This window comes from Astatotilapia calliptera, chromosome 4 (assembly GCF_964374335.1).
Source record: "Astatotilapia calliptera chromosome 4, fAstCal68.1, whole genome shotgun sequence".
Classification (NCBI taxonomy): domain Eukaryota; kingdom Metazoa; phylum Chordata; class Actinopteri; order Cichliformes; family Cichlidae; genus Astatotilapia; species Astatotilapia calliptera.
Window position 1 is genome coordinate 7010191 of NC_137425.1, and position 17384 is coordinate 7027574.

General features: G+C 44.2%; 1 protein-coding gene across 13 annotated transcripts in view; it reads right to left on the reverse strand.

Moving 5' to 3' along the window:
• The window catches only part of arhgap23a (Rho GTPase activating protein 23a), a 65353-nt gene that overhangs the window by 12311 nt on the left and 35658 nt on the right, over positions 1–17384 (reverse strand). For 10 of the 13 annotated variants that reach the window (XM_026164288.2, XM_026164284.2, XM_080300149.1 and 7 more), the window contains exons 2-7: positions 12650–12853; positions 9526–9550; positions 8237–8329; positions 7362–7440; positions 6566–6626; positions 3458–5054 (exon numbers count right to left, since the gene is read on the reverse strand). In XM_026164288.2, coding sequence (XP_026020073.2) covers positions 3458–5054; positions 6566–6626; positions 7362–7440; positions 8237–8329; positions 9526–9550; positions 12650–12853 — 2059 coding nt within the window. Of the gene's footprint in view, positions 1–3457; positions 5055–5622; positions 5899–6565; positions 6627–7361; positions 7441–8236; positions 8330–9525; positions 9551–12649; positions 12854–17384 lie in introns of those variants that run through there. The other 3 variants (XM_080300151.1, XM_026164279.2, XM_080300150.1) reach the window with 2 other exon arrangements.

Sequence of the window (17384 nt, forward strand, 5' to 3'; positions counted from 1 at the left end):
ACATACATTTATATGGTCACTTAAGAACACACAGATGAAGCAGAAGTCACTAAAAGCTCCTGTCCTCTCTCAGGAAAGTAAGCATAGCTGCGACCCAACTACAGTAAGAAAAAGTCCCACAGGAACATGGCTGAACAGGCAAAAAGTTTACAGAAAATACAATACCTGCGTCTTCTGCTGCCATAGGAAGAACTGTTCAGTAGCTAACAGAGAGGAGGGGGTTTTGTTACAGGTTTACTGGCTCATGGTTTCAGTTCTTTGTGAAATCTACCCTAGCGCAGGCATGATCTGATATATGCAAGAGAAACCGTTACTGTCCAAAAGGTAGAAAATAAATTATTGGGCATGAATGATCTTTTCATTTTCTTTCCAACATAAGAATTCTGGGGATTTTTTTATGCTGATAAAGAAACGTAGTTTTTAAGAAGACAAAGGCATAAAATGGTTAGGATCACACAGGCTACTAGTCATCAGCAGTTTCAGGTAAAGGGATATGAAACTCTAACGCACAGAAACATTCATACACAAACACGCTCACACTTCCTGACTGACAGCGAGGATTAGGGGCTGGTCTGATATTTGCATGCAGTGAGGAGAAGCTGGATTTGCCGTGATGTTTTAAACTCTCAGGACCGAAATGCGTCGAGGCTCTGGTTTGCTCTCGGAGGAAACAGCAGAGGGCAGCACAGCCTCACTCCGCCACACTTCAACTGACCACCACATGGTCATTTTAGAAAAAGCCTGCACTGGTTTCATATTTAATTTTCCCTATTTTAATAACCATCTCTCTTCTTACAGTCCAGTCCTCGAACATCCTTCGTCTCTTCCCTTTCTTCATGCTCTTCTTCCCGCCCTCGCTTTTCTATTCTTCGCTCCTGTGCATTTTAGAGGCCGACATAAGGCGGAAAACATTCCCAGTCTGGGATAAGGAATCTGCCTGTTTACAGCATGGCCCAGAAATAGCCGGGCTGTGGGTTTAACAAAGGCCGTCATTAACAGGCAGCCAGAGTGAGCTCAGAAACACGACACAGAGACAGACCAGCAGAGGGGAGCAGCATACTGAAGTACACTGTGCTGCTGCTCTACAGTACATATAGTAAAGGAGGAATTCCTGACTCAGATTTGTCCTGGACAAATGGTGAAGATAGAAGAAATGCTTAAAGACTCATTCCTCTTTGGAATATTTACTTTATTAAGAGGGACCTATTGTGCTTGATTTCTAGTTTTTATCTTCTGCATGATATACAGTTCCAATTAATTCTTATTTATCTTTATTACATCTAAACTGGACCTCATTTCATGGACTCTGAACTATCTGAAACCAACCCTTTTAGCTCCTCTCCCTTTAGGGCAAAGATGCCAGCTTTCCTTTGACTGGCTGTCCCTCACAACTAGAAGGTTTCAACTCCATGTGGAGTTTCTTAGGGATATTCCTTCTCTCTGACATCATACAGAGCCAAGAGTTGAATATAAATAGTCTGAGGCCTGAGTTTTTGCAGCATGTTTTACTAGCTGTACTACCTGTACTCCTGCTTACGAAATATCTCAAAGAATTAACTGACTATCAAACTAACCTGTATGTAGCAACTGTAATTCAATGTAAAGAAGTTTAGACCAAGAAAATGAGAGAGAATGAGCTTGAGCTTTCAATACAAAGTAATTGAAAGCAGGTGCCTGTAAGAAAACACAGAGGGCCAGTACACAGGCCAGTACACGAAGTCCATCATGTCCAGGGTCCAGCTAGTAAAGACAGTCATAGAATGAACCCCCACATAAAACCCTTCATCTAGTAGAGCAGTACAATAGCTGCATTGAAGGCGGGAGCCCCCACTGTTCCCCACAAGGACCATGACAAAAACCTCCTGGCAATTTACAGCTTACAAAGACTCCAAGTGGGCGCACAATAAAATCCTGCAGCAGCATTCGATATAATTTGTCGTTTCATTTTGTAGGAGCTACCAGAAACACAGAAAGTATTAAACACTTCATTGAATTTAGGAAAAATTCAATATGGTGTACGAGATTTGATAAAAACATACAGTATCTGCATTCAGACACGGTTTGCCTTTGAACTGCTATCTCACAGACACCCATGCTTTGAAAAGAAGAAGAAAAACAACAGCCCATGAAATTGCATGTCCCTAAACAGCCTCAGATTATATCAGCATCTGCGTCAGTTAGATAAAGAAAGAAAGAAAGAAAGAAAGAAAGAAAGAAAGAAAGAAAGAAAGAAAGAAAGAAAGAAAGAAAGAAAGAAAGAAAGAAAGAAAGAAAGAAAGAAAGAAAGAAAGAAAGAAAGAAAGAAAGAAAGAAAGAAAGAAAGAACGAACGAACGAACGAACGAACGAACGAACGAACAACTACTTCTTGTCTATCCTAGTTTCAGTTTGTGGATATTAAACATGTCCTGACCTGCTGCTCTGGCTGCTTGGTTTCGTTTAATTCAGGTGAAAGTACGAGGCAAGAATGTGCTCTGACGGATTGACAGCGAGGACGAGAGATGCCTTCCTGGTTTCCTGTAGTTTCTCTCTTTAAATGAGGCAGAGCGCAGCTTGGCTCAAATATCCACAGTCATTCCAAGATGGGTCAAAGCTTCCCAGTCAGCTGATTTGAATCTATTCAACATTAATGCAAGTTTTCCCCAGCCTGCGAGTGGGCGATATAGGCAAGTCCAGCCTCACCGGCTGACTTCATTTGCTTGTGGTTTGACTTTGACTAATGTCCGTGTCAAGTGATAGAATCTAATCAGAAGCCTACAGGGCCCCTTCTGTTTGAGCCTTTTCAGAGCAAGAAACAAGCTCGAACACGATTGCAGTCAACTCCCACTGACGGCAACATATGCAGGCCATAACTGTAGAAAACAAACAGAAAAGACTGCATGTCCTACTCGGACGGTGCTATGACAGCTCGTTATTAGTATTACTGGTTTAGATTAAAACCACTGTCAGTAGCTGTTGAGCTCCTGTCACGCCTCAACACACAAAATCAAACTCCACCGATGTGAAATTGAAAATTATCCCTCTAAACAACAACCCACATTCAGGAAGTCCAGACCTCCACCTCATTTCCTCAGCACAGTGAGGTGACCTTAAAGTCAGGAGGGCAGCCAGCAGGATTAGTGAACTTCCATCGCACATACGACTAATATGGTGCGTAAGACTGTGGGAATACCGCAATTACCCAACGCAAACATTCACAGACGGATCGGAAACTGCGTCTGGGCAGACTCTGGCGTCTGAATATACAGACGAGGAGGAAATTAAACAACACACAAATTCAAATTTTCATCTGCTTTGCATTTCCTCTCGGTTAAGCTTTCGCTAACGTTCAATAAACACTCAGTGTAGATTACATTTTAGAGGACGACTAATGAAATCTCAAGGTCAGTGTGGGGTTTTTTTGTGTTAGGGAAGTAGGAGAAGGGACATGGGAGGAAGCTTGGAGGCTCCCTACTCACCTATGAAGGGGATGGAGGCCAGAGAGTCATCCTCTAGTGGGAGGGGAGCAAGGTTTCCATTTGGTTTGCCTGAGGCTACATCTCCTGTGGAACCGGGAGCTGGGGCTGAGTCTTTGGGATCAGGAGAAAACAAAGAGGGTTCTAGCCCATCCAAAGGCAGGGCATAGTGAGGGTGACGCATACCCTGGACATTCCTCCGCCCCGTGGGGGGTTTCTGCCTCATCACCACTTCCTGGGTCTGTGCCACCAATTCAGCCTGCCCTTCCACTGCCCCTCGTTCCCTCTCGTGGTTTGTTGGCCTGTACCCTCTGTCCTGGGATTCGGGCGTGGCGGAGGCAACTGGAGTTGTGGTGGAGGCAGTGGGAGGTGCTGGCGTCCCCTCTGGAGGGCTGGTTTTAGGTACTGGGTTCCAGTTTAAGTGGGGGCCAGAGTATGAAGGGTCCCTGAACGAATGAGCCTGCTGCAGGATGCGGCCTGTTTTGCGGTAAAAAGATGGGCTGTAGCTACGGTAGCCCACCGGCAGGTCGTCCACGCTCTGTCCAGGAGGAAGCCGCCTGCTCTGAGTGGGCGCCGGCTGTGGCTGGGTGTGGGTCTGTGGGTGGTGTTTAGAGGTTGGCTGTGACTGCCGGGACACTTGAGGAGCTTGCGCTGCGCTAAAATGGTTGCCCTGCCTGTGGTAAGCGTCAGTCCTCGGGGGAGGCTTGGGGGCCTGCTGGAGCCACGCGGGCCTGTCAATCCGAGGTGAGACCAGTCCAGCTGCTCCTCGGTCCAACATCTCTAACGAGCGACCATGGTGGTCGTAGAGGGCGAGCAAATTTTCAGAGCGTGTTCGAGTATAGTTAGTGGCAGTGTGGTCTCCGTAGGACCAGTATGGCTCCCCTTGGGGTCCGGGTCCTGACTGCTGAAGTAAGAGCAGAGTGTCCTGGGAGGCGCTGTGTGGCCAGCCACCTGTACGCTGCTGCTGCCTCCTTGATTCACTGAGCCGGTCTTGTGAGTAGCTCCGATGGCGGGTCTGCATCTTGCGTACTGAGCGATCCGGCTGCTGGTTGTAGTACCAGTCAGAGAGGGCCTGCTGGCAGCGGTCACTGCGGCTGTGGCTGACCTGTGGCTGAGGGGGACTGGTCCAGGCTGAGCTGGACTTGCGTGGCTGAGCCTGTGAAGAACTGGCACCATGGTGGTTGGGGTAGTGAACTTGTAGCGGGCTGGACAAAGGGCCTCCGGAGGAGGAAGACGAAGAGTAGGAGCGTCCCCTAATCTGGCCCTGAGGCTGCTGGCTGGTCATACCGTACTGGATCTCCTCTGTGCGGTGGGCTGGACTGCTGTGACCCACACCACCGGGCTCGCCTGGCCGCCCCTCCTGCCAGCTGGCGGGGCTGCACACAGCAGATCGGTTGTCCAAGGGTGATGAGGGGCTGGAAGAACCTGGCCAGCGACTCCAGTTATCCAGCTGGTTCTGGCCCATGGGGGATGAGAGGGGAGCTCCAGAAACCGACGTCGTCTTGGAGCGTGGGTAACATAGGGGGGGTGGCGGCGGAAGGTTTTCAGCTCCCCCAGCGTACGGTTCATTACCCGTCAGGTAGGCATCCTGGGAGTACGCCTAGAGAAAGGAGGGAAGATGGAGGAACCGTGAGAACAGACGTGACAGGAAGAAATGAGAAATTACAAAGGTAGGTAGGTAGGTGTGTGTCTGTGTGCGCCTGTGTGTGTATGTGTGGAATGAGAAGTTTAAATAAAAATGGTCTCTTCCTGTAAACAAGTTTGACAACGGCACAGTGTCGTGCTGCTTTACACACAACAACAGCCTGAAAGGGGAAGCTTCTGAGTTATTGCCACAGTTTGTCCCCGAGGCCTCGGCTCTCCACACAAACACAAACTAGCTACCAAACTGGAAGAATTCCCCCGAGAAAAAGCCACAACACTCACCGCACTGCAGCTAGCTATAAATACAAAAGTATCCTCTAATGTTATCTAAACAAATACAAAACACACACACACTTTGCTGCTTTAGGAGAATCCAAATGTAAATAACTAGCTTTAAATTACCCGATCATTTCAGGAATCGGCCACACTGCCATATTTAAACCAAAAACACACCTACTTCCAGTTATTTTTAAACTCGCATGACAAAGACATTTTAAATCAGTTTGACACTTTTAAAGGTTTACCTAATGAAACGTTTAGGCTGTCCAACAGAATCCAGAGCCTTTCCACAGCTTGTGCGTTAAGACCGAAGCCACACAAGCAGAAAAAGAAGAGCTCACTAACACCGCGGATGCGACAGCTCTGCAGCTAAAACATTCTGCTCTTCATTTTGTACCGCGTCCTCGTCCTAAAACATCCAGACTTTAACTTCTTTTCTTTTCCTTTGTATTTGTGACTTTTCTATCTGCTCTATCGACTTGTTTCTGCCTCTCTCAGATCTTTCCAAACTCCCTCTCTCCTCCTCCTCATCTTACTCCACCCTGTGGGAGTGTGGAGGGAGGTGCGCGGGATTGGTGAGGTCATGCTAGGAATGCAGCAAAGACAGGCGTAGCAGCGAGGGGAGGAGCGAGACAACAGAGGAGGGGGTTTATAATATTAAGACACGGCAGGACGCTTGGAAGGAGAGGGCAGTTTGGGGCATTTCTGGGAGGAACGGTGATGTTTCTGCATCTGTGAGAAAGACCAGTTAAATCAGCTCATCTGGTGTTTGTGTGTGTTGACGAGTTGCTCCAGGTTAATGGGAGGGGCATTTAACGATGCATGTTGGATCTTGTGGAAGAGCAACCTGTGGAGCGATAAAAATGTGTTTTATGGAACATGGGTGTGTGAGCGACAACCGAGTTTTTGGGTTGGTTTTTTTTTCCCCAAGCACAAACTTTGACAGATACCAGTGGTTTTAAATGATCATGTGTTGTAATCTAAACACAGAGCGGAGAGCCTGTGAGTCACTCTGCAGCCAGTCTAACAAAATCTTGAAATTCTTCAACAGTGACGCTGTGAATCATCTCTGCAGACTTCTGCAGTGTCCTAAAATAATGCATGTAATATGTGTGGGTTTATTTTGTGTGTGTATTTGAGGTGGGGGTGGGGGTGGGGTAAAATATGTGTGAAAAATCTCATACTCACACTTACCAACTGAAGCACATCTTCATCCTTTGGCATAATGGAGAGCTCCAACACGCTCTCACTGCAGGACACGTGCGACAAAAAAGAGACAAGAGCAAGAATAAGACTTCAGAGGCAACATTTGTACCTGTGGATTGTTATAGCTAAAATAAAAATACAATAAAATCAAATACAAAAGAAACCTTAAAAAAACTCCAGCTATTCTTAAACGAATACCAGTTAGGAATGCACTGATTTGAGCAGGAGGATAATGAATCAGTTCCATCGGGTAATCTGAACTGAGGTATGTCACTTGATGTTTCATACCTTCCATTAAAACTCATAATATGCAGCAAAAGACTAACAAACTACGTGAAAGGCAGAAAGCCAATCAGAATAGTTGGTTGTTGGGATTTTTTAGTTAATGTTTTTTTTGCCCTTGTGTGAATTTTTAGCATTTAGACTGATGAAATTATGTTATTTAAAAAAACAAACACCTGTGGCCCAGTTAAACAAGTATATTTGTAAAGGTGAAGTCACGCACTCCCTCCTACATTACATTTGGGCCATTAGATATGATTTGGATGCGTCGCATTGATCTGTCATGAGGTTATTCTCATATCTCAGGGTGAAACAAGCTATTCCTGTTGCTGCCTAGCTCGGCTTATAGCCAGATGGTAAGCTGGCAAGCATGAAGATATACACGAGTCAGTGCACATATCTCCACTTTTTGTGTCACTCTCCTATGACTTCTCTCACAGGACAATAAATCAACACTTAAAAGGCTCTGAAGGGGTTCACAGGAAGGGATTCTTACCTGTTCTGAATGAGGGCGATCACCTGTGAGTACGTCTTTCCTAGAATACTTTCTCCATTCACTTTCACCAGACGATCCCCTGCACAGCATGGACAGATTGTCATATTATATCACTAATACATTTGAGAACAATGAATCAGTAAACTCTGACCTTTAAAGCAAGAGGAAATGATAAAGAAAATGGGTAAGGGGTAAATTCCCTGAAGGCAGACATCAAAATAATAATGACCCGGAGTGAAAAATAAGTAGTGAACTTTTTGAATAATTGACTCTGGGCTGTCTAAAGTCAGCAAAACCAAAACCACATTAAGCAAATCACCTGTATTGGGTGGCATCAAAAGCCAGCTTGAACTTAATCTCACACTTTTTCACTTCATGTGGTGTTCTATGTCTTAAAGGCAAAAAAGTACATCAATAAAATTAAAATAGCTTTCAAGCATAAAGAACAGGTATGTTTAGAACAGCTCAGCTTTTGTGAACCAAGGCCTTGAGGAAAGGCGTCCGATAACTACCTGCTCAAATTTTATATGCATTTGCGGTTACTTTATGCAAGCTGAAACACATACACGGTGCTCGCAGGGCGTGTGTTTGCATACGTTTGAGGTAGCGTGCAACTCCGTGGATGCGTCAGTTTGCGTTAAATCAAGCTGGTGCTTTAACACCGAGTACTGGTTTGCTCTGCTGTCACAGAAATACACAAGAGGAAAACCTCACACACACTGAGCTCTCGTTCTGTAATAACTCTCGTCTCCTTTGTTTTTATTGTTAGTCAACTTCTCTCTGCATGCTCGTGCAGCGTCACGTGACCTGCACGCAGAACAGATTTCCAATGCAAATCGAGGCGTCCTCACTCCTGCACAACGTGTTCCTTTTACCTGTGCACAGGCCTGCCTGATGGGCCGGACCCTTTTCTCTCACGTTCTTCACAAATATAGTGTCCATTGGCTCCAACTGACCTTTCTGAAACCCTGAATGACAACATGAAAAGAGGGGATGCGCAAAGATCAGGACATAGACAGATTCAGTTAATGCACAAGGAAAGAAAAAGAAATCCACATGTGGGTATGAACGTTGTTACACATGAACATTTACCATTATATAATATTATATAATATTATTAATCATCCAAATATTGTAAACAATAGTCAAATAGTAAATAATAGTAAAATAACATAGATAAAATGCCATTCTGTATTGGAGGTGCACAGTACAACAATCCATTAGTTTACATTTTTTGCATGAACTCATTTGGGTAAATTCACATGCATATCTAAGCAGACAAGACATTGATATACAGTTGTACTCTCTGATGTATTTGTTTTGCGATTACTTCATGAATATCACCTGGGAGTCCACGCCAGGCTGGTTGTTTGATAAGCGCTACACCCACAAATCTTTCAGAAGCGCCGAGTAAAGCTGCAGGCTCAAACAAATCTGTTCCCCTTCTGCTGCGCTACACCTACGAACAGTTACTGCTGACACTTTCTACCAGCGCCCATCAGATATTTGTTAAGGGTTTGTTTTTGACACGAGCGACGTGGCTCCACAGTGTAGTTGTTTACGCGTTCACCTCACGAGTGAAAACTCCCTCGTCAGGTGAATCCCGGGAGAAGGCACAAATGCCTCGTGGGTTGTGTTAGGAAGAGCATCTCCTGTTGAATTCTTCCAATTCACATATGCAGAGCTACCTTCTGTCCCAACCCCGAGTGAACCAGGTAGCAGCTGAAAGTAGCACTTTTTCAGACGAGTAAATACGTCCATGAGCATCTAACTCAGAGGTTGTCAGACTGTGGGTTGCAAAACTAAGGTAAATTTTTTTCAGGGAAAATAAATAAGAGTTTGCTTATACTACTGCATGTTTATTTATGTAAAATTAAATTTCTTATTGATATTTATTGATAAATATTCACACTTTTTTCAGCATCTCAAGTCAAGAAAACTAGAAAAAGCTGGAGAACCAGAAGTCTAACTGCAGGTGGATTTTTAGATGTAGTACTGGATAGCGTCCTGTAGGTGGCGCATAAAGGCTGCAGAGCAGGCGAGACATGAGGGAAGTACAGTAGGGTCTTGCCTCAATTACATCATCATTATCCCTATCCCTGTAGTAAGCTTTAACTGGAGCACTAATAAAAGACTGAGAAGGCAAAAAATAGAGGCAGCTCACCCTTTCCGTTACCGTTCTCCTCATCCTGCAAACAGAAAGACAGAATTACACATATTAGAGCAAATTTAAAGCGTAAAATTCCTGTAAGAGACATTTATTGTTGTCCTAGTAATTACAAACACATTTGCTGAGATGGTCTTTGGCCGCGTTTAAGAAGTTCTAGATGAGAGAGATCTGATAGCGAGGGGTAAACTTTTCCACATGCACAGAAAGGTCGACATGTGATGCAACGCAAGCGCTGAGCTTTAAAAAAAAAAAAGGTTTTACTTTTGGAAATGTGGGAAAAGTTGCTACTTCAGACACTGTCACAAAATTGACCATATACAAAGATTTGCAGGACGGAAACTGGCTGTGCCACATGGAAAATTTTGCAACCAATAATAAAGTGCTTTTTTTTTCATGCCCATTCAGCATTCAACTTTTAGACAAAACTGAGGGGAAAAACAAAAGCTATCACTACTTTTCCAGGCAGGAATGCTACCAAGTGATGATTCGGGGTTTACATCATGTAGTAGAAAGGCCTCATACAGGGCCCTCATACTCCTGATTTAAACACAGACACTTCAGCAGCATACGGCTTCTAACTTTGGCCACAGTTCTCAACCCCAGGTGACCTTTTTCTGAACAGAAACCAAAATGTGGAAGGATGAGATCAACTGTTTACAGCTTTCCCTCACGTGTCGGTGACTTCACTGACAATTTATGCCAAACCTCCTGACACCGACCTGTTTGTTTTCATGAGCTCTTAATGTTGCAGATCCAGCACAGACACTGACTATCTGGTTTGACAATCTGCAGGTGCTCATGACATCACACACACAGCGAGTAAATAAAGGCGGGGACAGTGAGAAACGAGGTGGTGAGATCTGATAGCTGCAGGTTCTCTGATCACCTTCACACACACACACACACGCACAGACACACACACACACTAAGCTGAGTGGACAGTTTGTGGGCAGGGGCACAGTGGGCTGACTGCTGCCGGGCTTTATCCTGCGCTGAGTGGGCTCATTCCGGGCTCTGCAGACAATGGTGGAGGGTTTAGAGGCAGAGAAAGGATAGCTGCCGACCCCAGAATAGAACTCATAGCTGGGGACACTCACCACCCGGCCAGTCCTAATTTCACCACATCCGGAAGGAGATGGGAAGAGGTGGACACAAAAGTCTATGCTAGGGATTCTATACATCTGGAAAATTACTCATCCCTTAATTTATGCGGATGTCTGGCACTGGATTGAAAAGACTCTAAACCTACACAAAAATGCATCCGTATCCATCCTGTTGCTCACAAGGTACATCCCAGTTTTCAGTGATAATAAAACAGCAATTCTTCACTGTATCATCACACTAATAACGTGTTACTTTAATGTAATGTAACACACTTTTGGTCCAAAATTCAGTATTAAGATCAAAGTTACTGGACGGATAGTTATCTGGGGAGGTTCTCAGTCATCCAGGTCATGGAAGTCCGAGGAAAGCGACTGAACTTTGACCTCTCGATCCAAGAAACTTCTCCTTGATCAAATGGTTATGCAGGTACATAAACCCTTCCAAAAACAGTCTCCTCAGTTCCCAGTTCAACGGTGGCAAATATGTGCATTGCTTGGAATTTATTGCTCGTAAGGAAAGAAATGTGACAGCAATGTGCAAAATGTGCCGAGAAACACAAGGCTGGTAGCTAAAGACCACAGACCACCCAAATGTCTCCTCAGAATGAGTGAATTTTGACCAGGTAACAAAAGCAGAGCTGTTTTTCACATCTTCTACTACAGGCTTCAGGATATAATAAATAATAAAAGGAGCTAGCATCTAAAAATAGATCCAGTGTATGTCCTCCCTATCTGAATGAGTACTTTTGTTTATTTCAGCTTATATGTATGGCAATAGCATGACTGCTGTATGCTGTAACTCAGTAACAAGTACTTTGACACTACACAGCGTAAATAAGCAAAGAAATTAAGTAACAAAGAAATCTGTGGTACTGTAGTTACTTCTTTTTTTAGTTCACTTCATTTCACATTAAATAAAATATAGTTTTTTTCCAAAGTGAATAAAAATCAAGTTACATCCTAATAAGAGGAAGTGTCAAGAGAAGGTTGTGAAGACGCTGAAGGGTCCTGTTAGAACCACGACCCAGACGACCTGTGGACCTATAAATCGAGAGCATGAATGAGTCACAGACCCTGTGAATCTGTACTAATTGGACACTAAGAGGTTAATTTGGGAGGTTTCCATGAAGCCTCTTCAGATAAGAACAGAAAGATCTGTGAGTCTAATTGTCCAAAAAACAACATGTGATCCCTTCTGAGGCAGAGGAGACAAGGGCAGAAATGAGGCCAAAGGCCAGCAGTGGGCCTATTGTCTAGGGCTGGCATGGTACGGCCCGGCTGCCAGTGAGTGGTACCAGGATAAGACAACAGATCCCATTCAATTCGTGTTCCTATCAGCAGCTGCTAGATGGTGGGGTGGTATAAAAATAATAGAGGCCTTGTTTCAGCTGGCTCACCCCACCCCAGCCTCCACATCCCTCAATTTCACATCTGGAGACGTTTGCCCCCACACCTCAAACAGCTAAATAACCACTCGGGCTCATTTCCCAACACCAGAACAAGCCTGAATTCACCAGGGACAAAAACAGGCCTGTGAAACAAACAGGAGTAAAATGAAGGTGTTTTTTTAAATTCCTCAAAGTAGTAAAATCTAAGCCCCGGTCCTTGTTCTGTCTCCAGATCTTGTGCCTCTCTACCTCTAACAGCTCGGTTTCTTCGTCTTCTGCTGTCTCTAATCACCCAGGCTTGTTTTCTCCCTTTGTCTTTGTGTTCATTTTGCTCCGCTCAACCTCGCTGACCCGCAGCCACAGTATGATTGGCTTTATCTCTGAGCTCAAATTGGCTCTCTCCTGAGTTCAGCGAGTTAAAGCTAAGGCCTTCGAAACCCCTTTAAATGCCAGCTAGGATGAAATGGAGACCATGTGTACTATAAAAACAAACACAAAGTACTTTGTGACACTAAGCCCTGAAGCACAACTGGTATTTTTATAACATAATTCAACACTTTTAAACACCTTTAACATTTAAGGCATTTTCTAGTGTTTCAGGGACCTGCAGACATCTGTGACTCTCACCTTGAGGTTAGTGTGCAAAGCGGATTCTGGAGGATAAACGATGAAGTGGCGTAATGTGAAACCGAAACCCTGGGAGTTCTTATGGAGGACCAGTGTCCGGGGACCCTTCCAGCCCATGCCGACCCCCTCCCTTCCCGGCCGGGTCGCCATGGGCGGCCGAGGGTTGTCACCGGCTGAGGAGAAACCATCCCTCCGCCCCTTAGCCTGTAAACACAAAGAGATTTGGTTAAAAACATTACCCCCAGCAGGAAAAGCAATTTTATACGAAATGACTGCAATTTGTCATTTAGTAAGCTGGAATATTTGCTTCTAATAAGATTTACGGGCATCAGAAATGTCAGCAATATCAGTTCTTTCCCATTATTCGTACCAACACTCCAGAAAAACCTGCAGTTGTCCAGATTTATGGCTCACTGGAGAAGCACAAGGTGCCTCTGTACTCAGTGACATTAACTCCGCCGCTGCCGGACCGCTCATTAGCAGCTTCCTTGTGAAGTCCTGTCTGCTAGCCTCTGCATGCCACCCAGCCTCAGAACAATAGTCAATAAACACACCTGGGGGAGGGCAGGGGGGACTATCAGGAAGAGGCCATATCTAGACGGGGCCAAGCGGGAAATGCGGGTATCACCCAGTTCAGACTACAGTGACCTTGGTCTTATTATAGGGAGAGAAGATCCAGGGACTCTGAGCGTGGAGAATAAAGGCAGATTTTCAGCACAGCTCTCTAAATTTCTCATTCCTGCTGCCGAGTAAATAAGTCCGGCAAGCTCAGCTGACAGACACACGTGAGAACTATCACCCGCCTGCTGCCCCATCGACCCACATCTGTCAGTCAAACACAATCACCTGACCAAACAGGCAGGAGTGGGAGCGAGGGAGAGAAGGAAGAAGGGAATCTGAGTGCCAGCTCACAGCTTAAGTCTGCTGCACACATCAAGTCACTGCAAAACTTTTCTTAGTAAAACTGAACTCCCTGCACTCTCACACTCTCCCAAACTTAAATTAAAACACTGTAATGACTAGTCCGACCAAGTCAGCCCGGTCTTTCAGTCACCGTGCCGTGCTTTATTTTGTTTAAAGCTGCAATCTTCTGCATACTGATGGTAAAAATAACTTCTTAGCATCTTACTGATGGATGCTACAGCATAAAAATGCAATGCACTGCAGACAAAAATAACATTTTTAACAGTTTCAGAAAGACAGATTATAAACAGTCGGATCATTTTTCTTCTTAGTAAATGATCATTTAGACAAAAAAAGACATTGATTTGTTTTTCATTAACTAAAGATGAGGGCTGACACTGATACGAGCAAACCAGGAGCTGCACGGGGATCTTAAATCACATTGCGCACATTTTTACGCCTACGCACTGTTTTGGTTAAATCAACGATGAGCTCAGGAGGACACCATATTAAATGATGACATTTTATCTAATCCTACTTGAAGATTAGATTAGATTAGACGAAGTAAATGATGACAGAGGTAAAGGTTGCCCAAATAAGTTCGTACACTGGTTAAATGCTAACGTCATACACTCTGAGAAAGGCTACAGGAGTCTATTAAAAGTAAATGTGATCCACCTCTCACCTACTAACTGTTACATTAATGCACAAAACTGTCAACGGATACAAACAAGTACCACCTGCTTGACCGCCTTCACATTCACCTGGATTTTGCACATTTACTAAGGCATGCGGCAACTGCTGCTGTGATTTGGCACAATATAAATGAAACTGAATAGAATATACATTTTTAATTTGTGCTATAAGCCTTTAAAACCCTGCAACAACAGAATTTTTACTCCCCACACAGAATCTTCAGCACATTTGAACTAATTTAATGACTAACAAAAACATCTGTATACTGGATGTTTTACTTATCTTATGATGTTTTTTCCACAGGTTTTATTGATTTAATATGGGATGAACACCCCTGTCAAAGGTCACTTTGTGACATGCCATTACAGCCCCAAAGATACAATAAAGGGTAGGGCTGTTCGATATAACGATATATATCGGATGACGATCTATCGTTTCATTTTACGCTATCTTTTGTTTCGTGGTGTCGCAAAATAAACTGTTTACGGCAATATTTTTTCATCGTTTTGATGGTCACGATAGTGGCTATATTAATTTCTTAAAGTTCTCTCTTTCTCTTATATTTAATATAACCACACTACTGACGGACAAGCACCTGTTTTGTCATTAGCAACAACGAAGGTAAAACCATCACGTGTCCGCTTGTTTATGTTCCACATAAACCTTTCACAATAAAGCTCAAGATCCTGTTGAGACTTTTCAAAATAAACCGAATCACGTGAAAGAGCAGATTATTTACGGATGAGAAGTGAAAAAAAGAGCCGCCAGGTACTAAAAAATAAACCTTAGACTCAAACGTTAGAACAGGCTTTTCCCCGCAGCACGCCGTGTAATAAATACTCACAAAGAAAACGGCGGCCGTTACAACTTATGTCTAAAAATGTATCGTTTCATGCATCGGTTAAAACACTCCAGCTACATGCCGCGCAGCTGGAAACACTCCCCGCAAGTCGAGCTGCCCGAGATTCACAGAATTTACAGAAAATGTTACATTTTTGTGATTTATATCGTTATCGGGACGATAGAGTTTTGGTCATATTTTGGTCATATCGCACAGCCCTAATAAAGGGACTTATTTTATGAGTGTACAAGCCATGAATCAACAGAGGCCACAGATGTCATTTTAGGTGTGATTTGATGTGCATGTCACTTGATATGAAAAATGAGTGAATGCTCTGAGATTCAGATTACTCAAACCACACTGAGATATGAGTCAGTGTGCCCTTAAAAGTCGAAATCCTAAACTGTTTTGCGCGTCTTCAGATTATGTGATTGTGTATGTTGCATACATGTTTTCGTGTCAGTGGGTTAGTATTTCTAGACCACATCATCTAGATGCACACCCCACATTCCGCTTCCTGTCCTCCCGATAAACATGCTTACACACAAGCACAATAACGCGCACAGGCCTGTCCTGGCAAATCTCCGCATGGCCACAGAACAACAGGAAGTGGCAGGCTTGAGGCAGGAAGTGGGGCAGCACTGTGGGGCGGGATAACCCTACAAATATAACCACGGAGAGTTATGGAGGCACTTCCATTCTTCACCCCTCTTTCTCCTTCCTTCCAACCTCTCCTCCCTTCCACCTCTTCTTCCTCTCTCTCCACTTCTATTCTTGCAATGGAAACCTGGCTCTGCCGACATTTACCGCACATGTTCTTTTCCTCTAATTTCACATTCCATCGAGGGAAAAAAAAGAAACCAAAAAATAAGTTTGCACTTATAGGCTACTTTCAGAAACATCAAGATGTTTGCTGGTTAAAACGCTTAAACTTAAAAGTACGAATATAATTTTGATTAATCTTGGCTATTTTCCAAACGATCACAAAAGATTATTTTGGAAGATATGATGTGCACGTTTCACAGACTGTGATATCCATAGATTCTCAAAGCTGGATCTTTAGTCTGGCAGTCTAAACAATGTAAAATAACCCTTCTATTTTCTTAGAGAGGCATGCAGCGAGGCCTATTATGTGAGCCGCATAAAGAGGTGCGTGAGGAAGGCAGGGGAGTGCTTGGAGTGTCAAATTAAAATGATAAAGAAAAAGAAAAGGCCAGGAAAGAAAAAAAAGAGGAAATGAAAGAGCAACGGGGTGAAAGGAGGAAGAGACAGAGTGAATTCCTTGGAGGGCGCGGGTTGATTTTGGACAAGTTGAAACACACACAGCAACTGGCACAGGAGGGGCGGGAGCACAGATAGAGTGAATGAGACGAGAAGGATGAGGAGAGAAGGAGACGCAGAAGGAGGAGGAGTATCGGGCCCCAGCGAGGGACAGGCTCCAGCACGCCGGTTTCGACCACATGGCCCCTCCCGGCGCTGAGAATACTGAACCCTGTGATTACCCAAAACACACAGGGTCTGCCTGGGTCTCTGAGCCAGGAGGACAGTTTCCCACTCTGCAGCTCTGGACTGTGTGGGCTGTGTTTCTGCTCGGCCATTCTGCCGAATCTAGACTCAACCTTTTCCCCCTAAAACAAGACGAACCCCCTCTCATGCCCTCTGAGCATGATTCGACCAGTTTCCTCTGCCACCGCTACCAAAATAAAATTAAAAAACAGTTTAAGCTTGCTGACAGGCCTCTCCGGGACAGGACATTCGGTTTAACCAACAAGGAACTTGGAAAATTGTATCTGCGGTTTTGCAGTCTAATCTTGACTTCCTACTCAGGCTGGAAGCACAGACGAGGGAAACCTCGCTCCTGTTTTGCTGAGAAAAGAAGACATTTGTTATTTCCTGCCCTGCAAGTGGGAACTTAAACTGTTTCACATTGTTTTCGCCAAAAGAAGTATTACCTGCTGAGGCTGATTAGCAAATAAACTTCAGCGAGTACAGAGAACTGAAGAATCCTGTTATCACCTGTAGATGATGTCATTAAAAAAAGAGTAAAAAAAATGCTTCATTGGAAACAACTGAATATGCAGAAAAGCTTGTAATGTCACACCACAGCTTCCTCCTTTGAGTGAATGTTTAGTGGGTAAAGTGGTGTGCTTTGCCAACACACAGCAGCAGCAGCCGGCTCTTCCCCGAGGACATTTTCCTCCTGATTTCAATTAAGAACCATATAATTAAGATGAAGGACTGATAAGACAAGAAAGGAGCAGCTCAAGGACAACATAGCATGCTGCATCTATAAAA